This window comes from Thalassophryne amazonica, chromosome 6 (assembly GCF_902500255.1).
Source record: "Thalassophryne amazonica chromosome 6, fThaAma1.1, whole genome shotgun sequence".
Lineage (NCBI taxonomy): Eukaryota > Metazoa > Chordata > Actinopteri > Batrachoidiformes > Batrachoididae > Thalassophryne > Thalassophryne amazonica.
The window spans coordinates 102,638,483-102,656,226 of record NC_047108.1 but is presented as its reverse complement, the minus strand read 5'-3'; the positions used below and the strand labels follow the sequence as shown (position 1 = coordinate 102,656,226).

Below are 17,744 nucleotides of genomic sequence, written 5' to 3'. Positions count from 1 at the left end.
TCTGTCCAGAATTGAATTACAGTGTGAAATGTGACGTCATATTTATATACAGAGACACTTGGAAAAGGCTAAATGTGGTCAATTCATTATTATATTAACATGCTAATGAACAACAATATTGTGTGTAACTAACAAAAACGTGTCAACAAAAGAAAGATACGATTGTTTTTAATTGCAAAAGATGGGGGAAACAATTTTATTGTAATATTTACAAAACAGTATGCAGCCTATTGAATCACAATATTGTAATTTTATCTTGTGAAATTACAGGAATATAGGAAAGATGCCTGTTGCCAGGAATTTCCTGTCATTTTAACCTGTGAAATGATGCGAAATTCCTGGCAGCTCAGTTGCTGTAAAGATAAAATAAATGACACCATTTTACTGTTTACAAAAATCACATTAGTCCACTGTATCAAATTTACAGTAAAATTGTATATTACTGTCAATTTTCTGCAATTAGGTCTGACGAATTTCCTGTAAAAATACAAGAAATTTCTAACAGTGCTGAACACCTCACAAGTACACAATTATTTTACAGCAAAAGTCACACAGACAAAAACACTGAAAAATTTTTACACATTTGATTTCATATATCTTCAGTTATAATAATAAATGAAAACGAACTCAAGTCGTCACAATAACCCCATCTCTTCCATCTCCAGGATGACGATGGAAATTTGACAGGATGGGAAGGTGATGTTGGGAATAAAGTCTATGAGGATGTTGGTGGAGGTGTTGATGGCTCAAATGCTCCATTGTCACTGCTTTCACTGGTTTGTCTGTTTAAAACCATTTCCCTGGTGATGCAGCCCCCCTGCCCGCTGGTCACTGCGTAGGTTCTGTTCCTGAAGCATGAAGACAAGTCTCAGTTTGAAGCTATAGAACAGATAATTGCTCTGAAAAAAATCTGAATTTTCTCACAAAAATTTATCAAAGCACACACTTTTGAGAGTCAGATGCATTCTGGGTGCCAGGCTGGTTCTGTTTTGCAAAGAAAAATGAAGTCCACCAGTGACCAGAATCTTGCCTTGGAAGTCCTGTGTGAAACTATATATAGTTATATCTATCTATCATAACAATATCTGTAATTACATGCAGCATGCACAGTAATGCCTAAAACCTTTGAAAAAAAGTGATGATTAGCTCCATTTAATAGAAACAGATAGAACCCATCCATCTTCAACCACTTATCCAGGATTGGGTCGCGGGGGCAACAGCTCCAGCAGGGGACCTCAGACTTCCCTTTCCTGGGCCACATTGACCACCGTTGACTGGGGGATCCTGAGGCATTCCCAGGCCAGTGTGGAGATATAATCTCTCCACCTAGTCCTGGGTCTTCCCCGAGGTCTCCTCCCAGATGGACATGCCTGGAACACCTCCCTAGGGAGGCACACAGGGGACGGCATCCTTACCAGATGCCCGAACCACCTCAGCTGGCTCCTTTCAACGCAAAGTTGCAGCGGCTCTACTCCGAGCTCTCACCTTATCTCTAAGGGAAACACCAGCCACCCTCCTGAGGAAGCCCATTTCGGCCGCTTGTACCCACGATCTAGTTGTTTCGGTCATGATCCAACCCCCATGACCATAGGTGAGAGTAGGAACAAAGACTGACCAGTTGATCAAGAGCTTCGCCTTTTGGGTCAGCTCCCTTTTTTCTCACAACAGTATGGCAGAGTGAATGCAACACCTCCCCTGCTGCACCAGTCTCATGCTCCATGGTCCCCTCACTCATGAATGAGACCCTGAGGTACTCCTTTACTTGGGGCAAGACCTCATTCCCTACCCGGAGTAGGCAATCCATCGGTTTCCTGCAGATAGATCCCATTTAATAGAAACAGATAGATCCTGTTTCACATTAACAACATAATTCTTTATCAAGAGGTTTTGTCTAATTTATAATAAAATATGGTTGTATTTGACTTGGTTTTTCAAATCATATTATTATTATCTGCGACAGACTGGCGTCCTGTCCTGGGTGTACCCCGCCTTGCGCTCTATGACTGCTGGGATAGGCTCCAGCCCCCCGCGACCCATAACTGGACTAAGCTGTAGAAGATGAATGAATGAATATTATTATTATATACCTGGGTGGTGTGGAAGCGCCTCTCCTGTGTGTTCTGCGCTGCTGCAGGAGCTGCTGCTAGAGTTAGACCCTATCCGTCCTGAGCAAAAATAAATCGTTTAATGTAAAACTGATTAACTCAGATTGAAACAAGAACATGCATTCATCAAATCTAGAAAAAAAACCCCAAAACAAATTAAACCATGCAGTATGGTCTGACTCACTTCTGTAATAATCATGAGTGGCAGTGAAGGCGCCACCTGATGGAATCGCTGCCATTTTCTCTGACTTTAGGTGGAAAACCGAGATGGAAAACTGTGACCTTGAGGTAAGACAAGAACAAGATATATAGCAAATCATTTATTAAGCTGGAAACAAACTGTAAAATGTACATAACAGTTTTTACATTTCCTCCCATAGTTTTTATTTTTATGTCCTGATTTCCTGTTGTCACCCACCATAGTTTCCAGTTTTCCAAAAAGCAAGTACACAATTTTTCACAGGCTTAAAAATCTTATGTAGGTATATGGAGACAAAGTTAGAGGGCATTCACAGAAAACATAATTCTGGACTGTTTTCAGGGACACTTTGCTGCATAGTTTCATGTCCAGTCTGCAGGGCTCCAGTACAGAAAGTTAAAACACTAACACCTGCTTCTGCTGCTCAAATAGCCAGAATCAGTGGGCCGATTGGCACGTGGGTGAGAACACGTGCACTCACTCATGTGAGAACACGTGCACTCACTCGTGAACTCTGAATACGGTACATGAGCTGTCTGATTGACTGTGAAGGCAGCTGTCAAAAGATAACAGCTGTGCCGCGCCGCTGAGCGTGTTTCTACACATTGTTAAAGTCACAACCACAATAAGTTATGACAACAACGAAAACAATAGTTTTATACAAAAAATTTTATATACACGAGGTCTGTTAGAAAAATATCCGACCTTTTAATTTTTTTCAAAAACCATATGGATTTGAATCACGTGTGATTGCATCAGCCAAGCTTGAACCTTTGTGCGCATGCGTGAGTTTTTTCACGCCTGTCAGTTGCGTCATTCGCCTGTGAGCAGTGGTCCACCCCCTCATCGTTTTTTTATTGCGAATAAATGTCTGAACGATTTGGAGCTTTGCTGCATCAATTTTTTTCCAGAAACTGTAAGAGACCTCCAGGTGGACACCGTTCGGAAAATTAATATGGCTTTCAGGGACGATTTTATGGGGATTACACAGATTAAGGAGTGATTCAGACGGTTTAAAGACCGCCCACAACTGCTGAGAGCGCGCCGCGCTCCGAGCGCCAATTGACAGGCTCATACCCCGCTGAAACAACCAGATCATTTCCAACGTGAAGGCTTTGTTGATCAAAAAAAATTGATTGATTGATTGATTGATCAATCAATCAATCAATTTTATTTATATAGCGCCAAATCACAACAAACAGTTGCCCCAAGGCGCTTTATATTGTAAGGCAAAGCCATACAATAATTACGTAAAAACCCCAACGGTCAAAACGACCCCCTGTGAGCAAGCACTTGGCTACAGTGGGAAGGAAAAACTCCCTTTTAACAGGAAGAAACCTCCAGCAGAACCAGGCTCAGGGAGGGGCAGTCTTCTGCTGGGACTGGTTGGGGCTGAGGGAGAGAACCAGGAAAAAGACATGCTGTGGAGGGGAGCAGAGATCAATCACTAATGATTAAATGCAGAGTGGTGCATACAGAGCAAAAAGAGAAAGAAACACTCAGTGCATCATGGGAACCCCCCAGCAGTCTTTCGCCTCGCTCCCGACGGCGTTCCTCCAACCGATTGTCTAACCGTATAACGAGATCGATAAGCCCATCTAAATCCGCGGTTCCTCCTTAGCTACCAGCTGCTCCTTCAGAACCCACGACAGTCCGTTTATGAAGGCGGCGCGGAGCGCAACGTTATTCCAGCCGGACCTCGCAGCCGCGATGCGGAAGTTGACTGCATAAGCGGCTGCGCTCTCGCGTCCCTGTCTCATTGACAGCAGCACAGTTGAAGCGGTCTCTCCTCTGTTAGGGTGATCAAACACTGTTCTGAACTCCCCCACAAACCCAGTGTATGCTGATAACAACCGTGAGTTCTGTTCCCAGAGCGCCGTAGCCCAGGCGTGTGCTTTACCCCAAAGCAGAGCAATCACATAAGCTATTTTACTAGCATCTGACGCGTACATGACGGGACGTTGTGCGAAGACGAGCGAACACTGCATAAGAAAATCCGCGCACGTCTCCACACAACCTCCGTACGGCTCAGGAGGGCTTATGTATGCTTCAGGGGATGGTGGGAGGGGTTGTTGAACCACCACTGGAATGTTTATATCCTGCACAGGGTCGACAGGAGGACGAGCTGCAGCAGCGCCCTGAGCGCTCGCCGCCATCTGTGCGGAGAGAGCCTCCACCCTGTGGTTCAGGAGGATGTTTTGCTCGGTCATTTGATCCAACCGAGCCATAAAGGCGGTGAGAATGTGCTGCAGCTCACCAATCAAGTCTCCTGCAGACGCCTGCACTCCCTGCTCTCCCATTGGTTGTTCAACAGCCGGGTGACGCCCCTCGGAGTCCATGACGCTGGCCGAGATATCCTGTTGGGAAAGTGTAGTGACACGGACCCACAACAGGGGGCGCAAATGAACGGTCAATAGATGAGCCAAAAGGTAACAATTTAATGTTGTGAATGTGCACAACGAATATACAGACAATCTCAGAATATCATTACAGTCAATCCACAAAGGTGACGTGTGGGCAGGCTCGAGGATAGAAGACGTCTGTCCTGAGAAGAGCCGGAACCACACGATTTCCGCCGCCCCAGAACCTGGTGAATACTGGAGCCGCCAAGTCCCGAATTCCCAGGTGATCACCGTCCCCGACTGTCGGATCTGGTACTGCTGGCGAAGAACAAAGACAGTCAAGTGTGGGTTTGTGTACACCCAGTAACAACAACGGTGGGAATGCCACCTCCACCTCTCACTCAATATGGTGCAGAGTACCGCAGTGATTCCTCAGGGGAAAAGAGTGCCATCCTGCACTCACTCAGCCTCCACAGAAAAAGGAACCGGTACTCCTGCAAACACTCACAATATACAGATATATTGCAAAAAAACACAAACGGCTGAGGATATTACCTCCAATGAAGTATGATATCTCGGCAACGAGGTGGAGATGACGTCTGGTCTTTATGGAGTGAGATGATGTTGAGTAGATGGGTGACAGCTGTCAAGAGGTAATGAGTGACAGCTGTCACCCCCGGCTGTGTCCATGGCCGCAGCGCCCTCTCGTGCCTGAAGCCCGCACTTCAGGCAGGGCGCCCACTGGTGGTGGGCCAGCAGTACCTCCTCTTCCGGCGGCCCACACACAACAGCTATTGCGTAAATGCAAAAAAGCAGTCCTACATATTTGTTTAATATGCGCTTTGAATGACATATCCTGATCAAAAATGACTCCAAGATTTCTCACAGTATTACTAGAGGTCAGGGTAATGCCATCCAGAGTAAGGATCTGGTTAGACACCATGTTTCTAAGATTTGTGGGGCCAAGTACAATAACTTCAGTTTTATCTGAGTTTAAAAGCAGGAAATTAGAGGTCATCCATGTCTTTATGTCTATAAGACAATCCTGCAGTTTAGCTAATTGGTGTGTGTCCACTGGCTTCATGGATAGATAAAGCTGGGTATCATCTGCGTAACAATGAAAATTTAAGCAATACCGTCTAATAATACTGCCTAAGGGAAGCATGTATAAAGTGAATAAAATTGGTCCTAGCACAGAACCTTGTGGAACTCCATAATTAACCTTAGTCTGTGAAGAAGATTCCCCATTTACATGAACAAATTGTAATCTATTAGATAAATATGATTCAAACCACTGCAGCGCAGTGCCTTTAATACCTATGGCATGCTCTAATCTCTGTAATAAAATTTTATGGTCAACAGTATCAAAAGCAGCACTGAGGTCTAACAGAACAAGCACAGAGATGAGTCCACTGTCTGAGGCCATAAGAAGATCATTTGATCCGGGACATTCACTGTACTGTATGTGTGGACAAACATTTACTTAAATATATTCGCAAAATTTATCTTCAATATCAAGGTCAAGGTTACTTTATTTGTACCAAAAGGTAAATTTGGTTTGGCAGTGAGTCACTCCATTCATAACAATCACATAAATACAGATAAAAAATACCACAAATATAATAAAAATATAAAAATACAATGAGCAGTGCAAGTACAGGCCAATAGCATGGCACCCAGAAGAAAGTCACAAAGCGTGTGCCATCTCAATGCAAAATAGATAAATTAATTAAATATACATTCAGAGTCATCTGTTAAGTACACTAATAGCAGCAGGAATAAAAGTGCTCTTGTAGCGCTTAGTTCTGCAGAAAGGAGCTTTATACCTCCGTCCTGAAGGGAGCAGTTCAAACTGATCAAAAAGAGGATGTGAGGCGTCCTTTAGAACTGCCTCAACCAATCTCTGGACCTGCCTCATGTACAGAGAGGTTGGATACAGCTGAGACTCTCCTCCAATGATTTTGCTCGCCCATTTTACAATCTGATTCAGACTATTTTTGTTTTTAACTGACAAATTTCCAAACCATGACACCAAACAAAAGATACAACAGATTCGATATAACAACGATAAAACATTGTTAACAGTGATTTGTCAATGTGAAAGGATGCCAGTTTTCTAAGACAGAACAAGCGCTGGTTTTTTACACACCACTTCACAATTTGACTCAAAAGTGAGTTTGTCATCAATAACAGTACCCAGATATTTATAGGTGCTCACAGTTTCTACAGCCTGACCTTTTAGGAGAGTTACTCCATGTTTGTGGGAGCCCTTCCTAAAGTCAATGACCATATCTTTAGTCTTCAATACATTCATCTGTAGAAAAGACTTCTCGCACCAATCCAAGAAATCATCAACAACAGGACCGTGGCCAACCTCATTGTCCTGTAGCAAGCTGACAATAACAGTGTCATCTGCATACTTAAGAATAGTCCTCTCCTCCCTCCAACTTCTGCAGAGATCAGTGTATAAAATATACAAAAGTGGAGAGATAGCACTGCCTTGTGGTGTCCTGATGGAGGACTGGGTCTGATCAGACAAGACCCCATTTACTCTCACTTTTTGTGTCCTGTTAGTGAGGAAGCTCAGAATCCAGCCCACAAGATTACAACTTAGATTAAAATGATCTAAAAGTCTTGAGGCTAAAATGTGCGGCTGAACTGTGTTAAAAGCAGAAGAAAAGTCAATGAATAAAAGTCTGACATGTGCACCTTTCCCTTCAAGGTGTCTGAAAAGTAAGTTCATTAAAGTGACTGTGGCATCCTCAACCCCTCTATTTGGCCTATAGGCAAATTGCATAGGGTCCAAGTTGGCACCTACTTGATTAATAATTTCAGTTCTCACCAATTTCTCAAAGGTTTTCATGACAATGGACGTCAAAGCTATAGGCCTAAAGTCATTTAGAACCTTTGGAGTACAATTTTTGGTGGCAGGGACAACAACAGCGTCTTTCCACACATTTGGCACAGTTTGCATTTCCAGAGACATATTAAAAATAAATTGGAAAATAAGACTCAGCTCTTCTCAGTATAAGAAAAGCACTGTTATATAAACACAACTTTGCTTTACATCAGTTTTCTAGACTTCTGTCTATTTTGGAACAGGATTAATAATTACATTTTTTACTGTGTTCTCATTATTTTTATTAAAAAGTAACTGATTCTATTCTGTATTTGTCAATTCTTTGACAACTGTATCCTATATTAAATGTTTGGGCATTTGAATGTTGAAAATAATGACTCTGTTGATGCTGCAAAGCATGATGTTTTAACATACCTTTCAGATTAGGATGCAAATGCCAGCACCAGCTGCAGCTCAAAGTGAGGATGGCTTGAAGCTGAAGATGTACCAGATCTTTCACCGTCCCATCTGTTGTTACATTTTGCGTGGATCAGCCGGTCTCTGAGCTTCTGCTGTCTGTCACGCCACAGGATCACTTTTTATAGGCCCTCCTACACTGTGGGCGGGGCCTGTCACAGCTCAGGACACAGAACATGCACACGTTCCGTTTGGTCAACATGCAAACTCAATGACTCAAGACAAAAGGACACAGAAGAAGATATTCACTCACAGACCTAGAGTGATCTAACTTGGGGCCTAGAAATTCAATATAGAGTCAAAGGGCCCTATCTTTCAACCAGAGCAAAGTGCACAGTGCAGTGCAAGTGTTATTGCTAGTTTCCACTCAATGCCTGACGGTTTTCACAGGAAGCACCTACTTGCATTCATGGAACATCACTGTACTCTGGTACAGGCAAATGTACTCAAAGAACTTCTCACACAGCATGTGCTTGTTGTTCTGCTGCAGGGCTCTGATCCTCCGCTTCTGACTGTCATAACAGGTCAGGGCACACAGGTTTCTGCTGAGTTTCTGCCGGTGCCAGACAGGGCCCGGCCAACCTGCTGAGCCCAGCCACCCGATGCCACGTCTGGGAACATGTGCTGATGCCGTGCTTCACCATATCCACAACACTATGGAACTGCCTTGGGTTCTGGATGGCAACCACCCAGGTAGATACTGAGCACCCAGTGTGTTAGTCTAAAAGTATACTGTGGTCAGGTGCATAGCTGGTGCATTATTCATGAATGGCACCAGAAAGAGTTTGCTCCACAGTCCTGCAAAAACCTTCTCCGAAGTAAGTCCAAAGCAGTGTAGCTCCACGAGTCATGACATACAGTTCATGCACAGGGGTGCCCATTATCACATCACCCCTCGAAACAGAATAGGAAACAAAAAATGATTAAGCAAATAAAATTAACTACAAATACAAAGCTTTAATAACTCTGGCTGAGTGGTCACCACTATTATCTCACAGCAAGAAGGTCCAGGGTGGGCTTCCAGTCTGGACCTTTCTGTGTGCCGTTTGCATGTTCTCCCCATGTTCGGGTGCTCTGGCTTCCTCCCACATCCAAACAAACACATGCAGGTTTGTGAGAGGGAGTGTTGATGGGTTTATCTCTGTGTATCTTCTCTGCAGCCGACTGGCGTCCTGTCCTGTCTGTACCCCACCTGTTGCCCAGTGAATGCTGGAATAAGCCAGAGACAAAGAGGTGATGCATGCAGTGGAATCCCACATCCTCATCCCTCCAAAAAAAAAAAAAAAAAAAAGAGCATTATTTCATCTGTGTGGAAGGTGATGACCTCAGTTTTCTGGTATGCAAAGCAACAATGAATCCATGTCTGTTATTGCAACCTGTTTTAAATGATCAGGATTAAATTTTCTATACCGAGGTGAATCAAGTACAACACCACCATCGGAAGAAATGTGTTGACCTCAAAGGGGACAGTGTTAAAAATACATGGTGTCACACCACTGAAGCACCACAGTTAGCCTATGAACTTCTCAGCCAACGCTCGACCATAAAAACAGCACAATGATGTTTTATGAATTCACACACAACAGTCATGAAATGGTAAAAATGCATATGTAAGTGTTCTGTTGTCCATTTATCCCTTGTTCACAACACTTTAAACAAACACCACCTGCCTTTGTCAGACCAAGCAACTGATGACAGCGCTGTCAGGCCAGGAGGTTATAAACAGAACAAAGATCCTGCTTGAAAAAAATCCCATCATCTGTTCTTCAACAGACAAAGCTTCTGTTGCAGTGTCAGAATTATTTCACCTGCGTACATCTTAGAAAAAAATGTACATTTGAGATGATAAAACTATATATATATACGAGGGTAGGCTGAAAAGTTCTAAGGCTGACTATGATGCAGTTGTCGAATTGAACAAATTCAGAGTTATTTTTCTACATAGTCTCCCTGTAACGCCACAAACTTCTTTCAGCGCTGCTTGAGTGCTTCGATTCCCTTGGCATAGAAGTTTTCATCTTGAGAGTCAAAATAGTCCTCAACAGCAGCCATCACCTCATCATTGCTCCGATAGTGCTTCCCAGCCAAGTTTTTTTTCAGGTTTGGGAACAGATGAAAGTCCGAGGGTGCCAAGTCAGGGGAGTATGGTGGGTGATCTACCAGTTCGAATCCACACTCGTGGATAGTGGCCATGGCCACTGTTGACTTGTGAGCTGGGGCATTGTAATGATGGAACAGCACCCCTTTCGTCAGCTTTCCTGGTCGCTTCTTTTTGATAGTCTCGCGTAACTGTCTCAGTAGGTTAGAATAGTACTGTCCATTTATGGTTTGTCCCTTTTCAAGATAGTCCAAGAACACAATGCCCTTGGCATCCCAGAAAACTGAAACCATGACCTTCCCCGCAGACGAAACGACCTTGGCCTTCTTTGGAGGTGGTGACCTTGGGTGTTTCCACTGCATTGATTGTTTTTTTTGTCTCTGGTTCAAAGTGGTGAACCCAACACTCATCCTGGGTAAGAAAACATTCCATGTAATTGGCTGGATCCTCTTCAAATTGCGCCAAGTTTGCCTTCGACATGACTAGCCTGGTGCGTTTCTGATCAGGCGTCAGAAGACGTGGCACCCACCGAGCTGACACCTTTAACATTCCAAGTTCTTCATGCAGAATGTGTTCAATTCTCTCACGGGATATTCCCACAGCATCTGCTAGCTCATTAATCATTGATCGTCTGTCGTCCATCACCATTTCATGAACAAGGTCAATGTTTTTCTGGGTTGTGGCTGTTGCAGGCCGCCCAGACCTTGGGGTGTCTTCAAGGCTCTCTCTGCCCCTCTTAAATTCAGCTGCCCACTTCTGCACTGTAGATATGGAGGGAGCTTCATCCCCTAATGTAGCAACCATATCCGCATGAAGGTCCTTGGGCTTTAACCCCTTCATATGCAGGTACTTAATCACACCGTGATGCCAGATTTTGTCCATTTTTGCCGTTTCCCTCTACCATGAACTTTCAAACTTGGCTATGAACCACAAACTATCTCACAACCTGGAAGAAAACAACACAGTTAGTCATCAGAAGAGTTGAACTTAATGCATGCCAAGTTTTATTGAAATGGCATTTCTCAATTTCTTGGTGAGCCTTAGAACTTTTCAGCCTACCCTCTCGTATGTACAGTAGTGTTCAGAATAATAGTAGTGCTATGTGACTAAAAAGATTAATCCAGGTTTTGAGTATATTTCTTATTGTTACATGGGAAACAAGGTACCAGTAGATTCAGTAGATTCTCACAAATCCAACAAGACCAAGCATTCATGATATGCACACTCTTAAGGCTATGAAATTGGGCTATTAGTAAAAAAATAAAGTAGAAAAGGGGGTGTTCACAATAATAGTAGTGTGGCATTCAGTCAGTGAGTTCGTCAATTTTGTGGAACAAACAGGTGTGAATCAGGTGTCCCCTATTTAAGGATAAAGCCAGCACCTGTTGAACCTGCTTTTCTCTTTGAATGCCTGAGGAAAATGGGACAAACATTCCATTATGTAAAGCCATACAATTGTGAAATTATAATCAAACATTTTACATTCTACTGGCATGTAGAAATAAATTCTGGCAACAAACGGTGTATGAACCACATCATAGATTGACTAATGGCACCTGGTGTCAAATGAATTTACAGGTTTTATTCATGATTGTGTCTATAGTAAAAAAAAAAAAAAAAAAAATCTTGAGGGTAGTTTTAAAATAGCACTTTAAAAAAAATCTCTCTTTCTTATTTGCTTATTTATTTTTTACAGTGTAAGGGATTCACTGTGATACTGGCATTTTGAGCTCATTGGTTTATGTGACATCATCAGAACATGTCATTTTAATCACTGACAAAATTGATTCTTAAACCAATCAAAGTTATGGATGAATTATTATTTGCTGATCAGCTATGGTGTGCTGATTTGGACAAAACCCATGTTCATGTTTGAAAATAATTATTATCTTTCAAGAAGTAAATGAAAGCTAATTAGGAAAACTGCAATTAATGTGTTATAATAAAGTTGCATCACGCTCAAAGTGTGTTCAGTCTGAGGGAGGGTGTGCATCCATTTTGTTATCACATTTTGTCACATAATTTGCAACCTGTTGCTCCATAGATCTGATTAAATTTGCAAAATAAATACAGTAAATAAAATAAATTAGAACTGTGTTGTATTCTAATGCAAACTAACAGAACATCTCCACAAACTACACAAACAAGTATGAAAAAGCTGAGCATCTGAAGTCACTTCATATTATTTATTGTATTTGATTGCATTGTAAGCACATACAGATTTCTCTACTCATTGAGCATATTAATAAAATATAGATGCAGAAAACAGAGCTGTCATTAGTGCTTAATGTTACAGGCCTCTAGTTGCTAAATCTAGAAATACATTTGTGACTCTGGTTTTGATACATTTCATATGATTGTGTTTATTGATTTCTTTGATGTTTTATTCTTTGTGTCTTATTTATTCGCCTCTGGGTGTTGTCTTTTATTTCCATTTGTTATTTCCCTGTGTCTTTGCTTTTGGTTATTGGTAATTATTTTTCCTACTCACCCCTGTTTGTCTGATTTATGTTATTCTCTGAGTTTTCTCTTTTTAATTATTTTCTCTTTGTATTCTGTTCATGTGCGTCAGTTCAGTTTTTAATCTCTCCTTGGTTACTGTTCAAGAACGGGTCGATTGTCTAGTTGTGGTCAAGAATTGTTGTGCTATTTCAAGTGTATTCGTTACTTCTGCATCTGCGGGTTGTAAGTATATTTTGTGTCTTTATTTTCTGCAGTGGTTCTAGTTTTGTTGGTTCATTTGATTTCTCTGTGCCCCCACAGTTTGTTCACAACCTTTTGGGATGTTGAATTTCAGTATTACCTTGTATCATTAAAGCACCTTGGTTTTGCACCTTCACTCTTGTGTCCTAGCTGACCTGCTTTTGGGATTCAATTTTGCCTGGTTCCTGGCTCCCAGTCGCAACAGAGAAAGATTATCCACAGGTAAAATTTGAATGCCTATAAATTTGTAAAGGTTTAGACCCAGATAATGTGAGTTAATGTCAGATGGATACAGGTGGATTATTGGTTATGGTTGACATAGTTCTTGCACCTTGGCAGAAGAATGTTCTCTCCTGAGTCCCCCTTAAATTGCAAATCATGCTTAAAACCTTTCATAAATTGGTTCATCTGCAACATCAGTACAGTCACCATTCAGCATGGTAGGTCTAATAAACTACGATAAGAAGGCATTGTTTCAGTGTTGTATGTTAAGAAAGAAATAAAACCATTGACAATTAATTCAACAAAGAATGCATGTTGTTTGAATTCTTTGTTCAACTGTGTGGTGGAATTTTACAAATACACTATGTTTTTGTGACTTCTGTACACTTCACCCATTTAATAGGCCACCTGGTAGGAGTGCTTCTCTCAAGCATTTCTTAATTAGCAGCTTCTGATAATTTGAGGGACATTATGAGACTTTATGGGTCCACCTTGCTAAGCCTTGGAGATAAAACCAGATGTAACATCTTCCAGCTTTGGGATGACCCTCAGAACAATAGCTGATTCATTGCTCTGACTGTTGCAAGGAGAAATAAAATACACAAGGGCATTTTCAGCACAATTTGATTCTTTATTTCTGATCAGCACTCACACAATTTTTCACAACAAACTATTGGTGAAGTCCTGGCAACACAAATTCCTGGAGGGTATGTAGCACAGTGCATCTGAAAAGTATACACAGGACTTCACTTTTCCCACATTTTCTTATGTTACAGCCTTATTCCAAAATGGATGAAATTAAATTTTTTTTTCCTGAAAATTCCACACTCAATAAACCATAATGACAAAGTAAAAAAGTTTTTTTTTTTTTTTTTTTGTTTTTTTTTTTAGATTTTTTGCAAATGTATTAAAAACAAAGCAAAAAAAAAAAAAAAAACTAAAATCACATGTACATATGCATTCACAGCTTTTGCCATGAAGCTCAAAATTGAGCTCAGGTGCATCCTGTTTCCACTGATCATGCTTGAGATGTTTCTACAGCTTAACTAGAGTCCACCTGGGGTAAATTCAGTTGACTGGACATGATTTGGAAAGGCACACACCTGTCTACATGTAAGGTCCCACAGTTGACAGTGCATGTCAGAGAACGAACCAAGCATGAAGTCAAAGGAATTGTCAAAGGAATAATTATGTTACCTATGCCATTTATCTTGTATAGGTAACATAATTATTATGCAATTCAAACAATATACTTTATGTATTTTAAATAAATACTGTCATTATTATTGATTTTGAGTAATTATATTTTATTAATACTAAATACATAAAGCTGAGGATTATGCATTTCAAATAAATAAGATTTATTACAGTAATGAATATGCACCATGTAAGGTTTATTTGGTAGGTTTGTATTAAAATTATCTAAAAAAAAGTAAATGGGAATTTGTCATTTAATAAAATTACATAAATCTTAAAAGTTAGGGATAAATATTTCTGTGAGTGCACCCTAGGGACACAAAGTAGTCCTGCACTCTGAGAACGCAATGCCCGGGCCAATACGTAAGGTTTAATTAGGTCAGCTAGGTAGGGAGGTGCCAGTCCATGAACAATTTTATAGACTACAAGTAGTAGCAGAACCATAAAATCTGATCTCACTGGGACAGGAAGCCAGTGAAGGGATGCCAAAATGGGTGTAATGTGATCGAACTTTCTGCTTCGTGGCAAAAGTCTGGCTGCAGCATTTTGAACTAATTGGAGACCCCTAATGCTGGACTGCGATAAACCAGAAAATAGAATATTGTAGTAGTCCAATCTAGAAGAGATAAACGAATGAATCAGGGTCTCAGCATCAGCCATAGACAGGATGGGACGAATTTTCGCTATATTTCACAGGTGGAAGAAAGCAGTCCTACTAATATTTCTAATGTGGAGGTAAAAGGACAATGTAGGATCAAAAATTACCCCAAGGTTCCTCACTTTGTCGGTGTGATGTATGACACACGAGCCTAGGCTGAGCTTAACTGGTCAAATTGATGCCGATGTCTCACTGGACCAAGAACCATCATTTCAGTCTTATCAGAGTTTAAAAGTAGGAAGTTTCTAGACATCCAACGTCTCACTGATGCAAGGCAATCTTCTAAGGATTTTATGTGAATGAGATTACCAGCAGTTATCAGCATGTATAACTGAGTATCATCTGCATAGCAGTGAAAGGTAATCCAAAAACACTGCAATATGTGCCCAAGGGGTGCTATATAAAGGGAGAAAAGCAGGGGGGCCAACTAGCTAACTAAGGTTAGAGGTAGCGTTACTGTACAAAACACAGCGACTGGTCAAGTATGACGTCAACCATGCAAGGGCACTCCCAGTAATCCCAAAATGATTTTCCAGCCTATCAAGTAGAATATGATGATCCACAGTATCAAATGGAGCACTGAGATCTAACAGCAACAGAACCGTAGTGGTGTCTGAATCCATTGTAAGCAGACGATCATTCACCATTTTAGTGAGAGCCGTCTCTGTGGAATGATATTTTCTAAAAAAAAGACTGAAGCTCCATCCAACCTGATGAGCCTTGAGAGGTGCTGCAAAGAGGAACAGGCAAAAATGCCCAAAGATAGGTGCGCCAAGCTTGTGACATCACTGTATTTCCACAAAGAGAGAGAGAAATAATGACAAGTGAGTGTCTTTTTTTGCAACTCAGGCAACTTCCTGCAGCCACAGGAAAGACTTAATGTATTTTTTTTTCAAGCATTCGACTCCACACAGCTGATATGTACATGGTGTCATGAGGAAATTGTAAAATAATAATAATAATAACAATAATAATAATAACAAAGATTGAAAAAAATGTGAACATTAACAATAGCATAAAGTCACTTTTATACCTATACATTTAAAAGTCAACTAGTTTATTGAAAATTAAAACCTCCTTTAACTGTGAACTCTGAATGCTTTGTTTTGATGCAGTCTTACATAAGACAGAAAACAAAAGTCTGAACAAATGTAGCTTTGTCATTTTAAAACTGTATGGAATAGAAAGGAAATTTAATTGTTTTTGAACACATGCAGTTGCAAAAAAGCCAAACCTTATAATAACGGCTCATGGGAACCCCTGCGCTCATGGGATAGATAAAAATACATTGTACGAGTATAGTATGAAGTTCAAATATATATAAAGGGATTATGCAACATCTGTTAATTTTTCTTTAAGATAACTGACCTCGCTTTGGCAAATCAAAATTCAAAAGTTTGATTCTTGTCTCCATCTGCTGGCATTCCACCACACAGCAGCTTTACATGTCTATTTATAAAACAAAATAAACAGAGGCCAGTCCAGGGTGCACCCTCACCTCCACCCAATGACTGCTGAGACAGGCACCACCAGCACCCCCGCCCCCCATCCTAGTGACCCTTGACAAGACTAAAGGTGCCCTGACACTTGCACGACTTTGATCCATGCATTTGCACGACTTTGATCTGTGCATTTGCACGCACGCTGCTTTAGAACATGAATGAATGCCTGAATGAGCAAATATATGACGTGTTTTGTGGACATGTAAAAGGTGTATGACCAGGTGCTCTGTGGGGTGTTGGGTGCTGTGGGAGTGTGGGTGCTGGAACCGCTGCAATGCATCATTTGGTCTCTATACAACCAAAGTAGGACCTGTGTCTACATTCTCAGTATTACGTACTTCAGGGGTCCAAAACCCCCTGTTCCCAGTACGTGTTGGACTCCACCAGGGAGGTGATTTCAGACCTACATGTCTGCTTCTTGTAGATGATGTGGTTTGCTGGCTTCACCAGTAACCTCTGATGTGCACTGTGCAGGTTGGAGGGCGAGTGTGAAGCGACTGGGATGGGGATGAGGATCAGCACCTCCAAATCTGAGACCATGGTGTTCTGTCACAAGAAAAGGTTGGATTGTGCTTTCTGGGTCAGGGGAGGGTTATCGCCTCAAGTGGATTACCTGACGTATCTCTGGATCTTCTTCATGAGTTGGGCTAAGATGGAGTCTAAGATTGATAGATAGATGAGGATTGCTTCTGATGTTTTGTGGATGCTGCACAGCTCCATCATGGTGAAGAAACAGCAGAGCCAGCAATCGAGAGTCTCAATTTACCAGATGATTTATGCTCATAAACTTTGGGTGATGACCAACAGAACAAAGTTGTGGATACAAATACCTGAAATGCACCAGGAATCTGGGACTACACTCAGGGACAGGGTGAGAAATTTGAGTATCTGGGAGGGACTCGCCATAGAGCCGCTGCATCTTTACATCACAAGGAGTCAGCCGATGTGGTTCGGTCATCTGGTGAGCATGCCCCTAGGTGTCTGCTAGGGAGGTCATCTAGGCACATCCAACTGGGAGGAGGTCCCAGGGAAGACCCAGGACACGATGGAGGGATTATAACTCCCAGCTGTCTTGGGAATGACCCGGGATCCCTCAGGAAGAGTCTGAGAACTTGAGGATAAGAAACCTTGGGATGAGGATTTTGGTCTGCTGCCACTATGAGCCGGACCCAGATAAGTGGCAGAAAATGAACTGATGAACGAGCGGAGATGTAATGCAATAAAAGACATTTTTAATTTTGGGGAAATGTGTAAACAGGACTATTTTTCCCTGTAAGAAAGCTAAAAAGACACTAGCAGCACTGACGTGTCATTTCAACTGTACAGTTTTTTTCAGTATCCAGTCAGCTGACCGCATGAAATTCAGTGAGATGTGAAAGAAAAATCTTCCCTTAACAACTCC

At 41.6% G+C, this 17,744-nt stretch overlaps 1 protein-coding gene across 3 annotated transcripts; it reads right to left on the bottom strand.

Annotated features, from left to right (window-relative positions):
- Nucleotides 1-417: 417 nt before the first annotated feature.
- On the bottom strand, nucleotides 418-8,066 carry LOC117512795 (pancreatic progenitor cell differentiation and proliferation factor A-like). 3 transcript variants are annotated; one of them, XM_034173014.1, is made up of 5 exons: nucleotides 7,921-8,066; nucleotides 2,290-2,367; nucleotides 2,088-2,165; nucleotides 947-1,040; nucleotides 418-848 (listed from the first exon to the last, which is right to left on the bottom strand). In XM_034173014.1, exons 2-5 carry the CDS (start codon nucleotides 2,342-2,344, stop codon nucleotides 716-718), a joined length of 360 nt encoding a protein of 119 aa, XP_034028905.1. In that variant the 5' UTR covers nucleotides 2,345-2,367; nucleotides 7,921-8,066; the 3' UTR covers nucleotides 418-715. The 3 variants fall into 3 exon arrangements, with proteins under 3 accessions (XP_034028905.1, XP_034028906.1, XP_034028904.1); XM_034173015.1 differs by having other exon boundaries at nucleotides 2,290-2,359; XM_034173013.1 differs by having other exon boundaries at nucleotides 419-848; nucleotides 2,290-2,387.
- Between the last annotated feature and the right edge of the window lie 9,678 nt (nucleotides 8,067-17,744).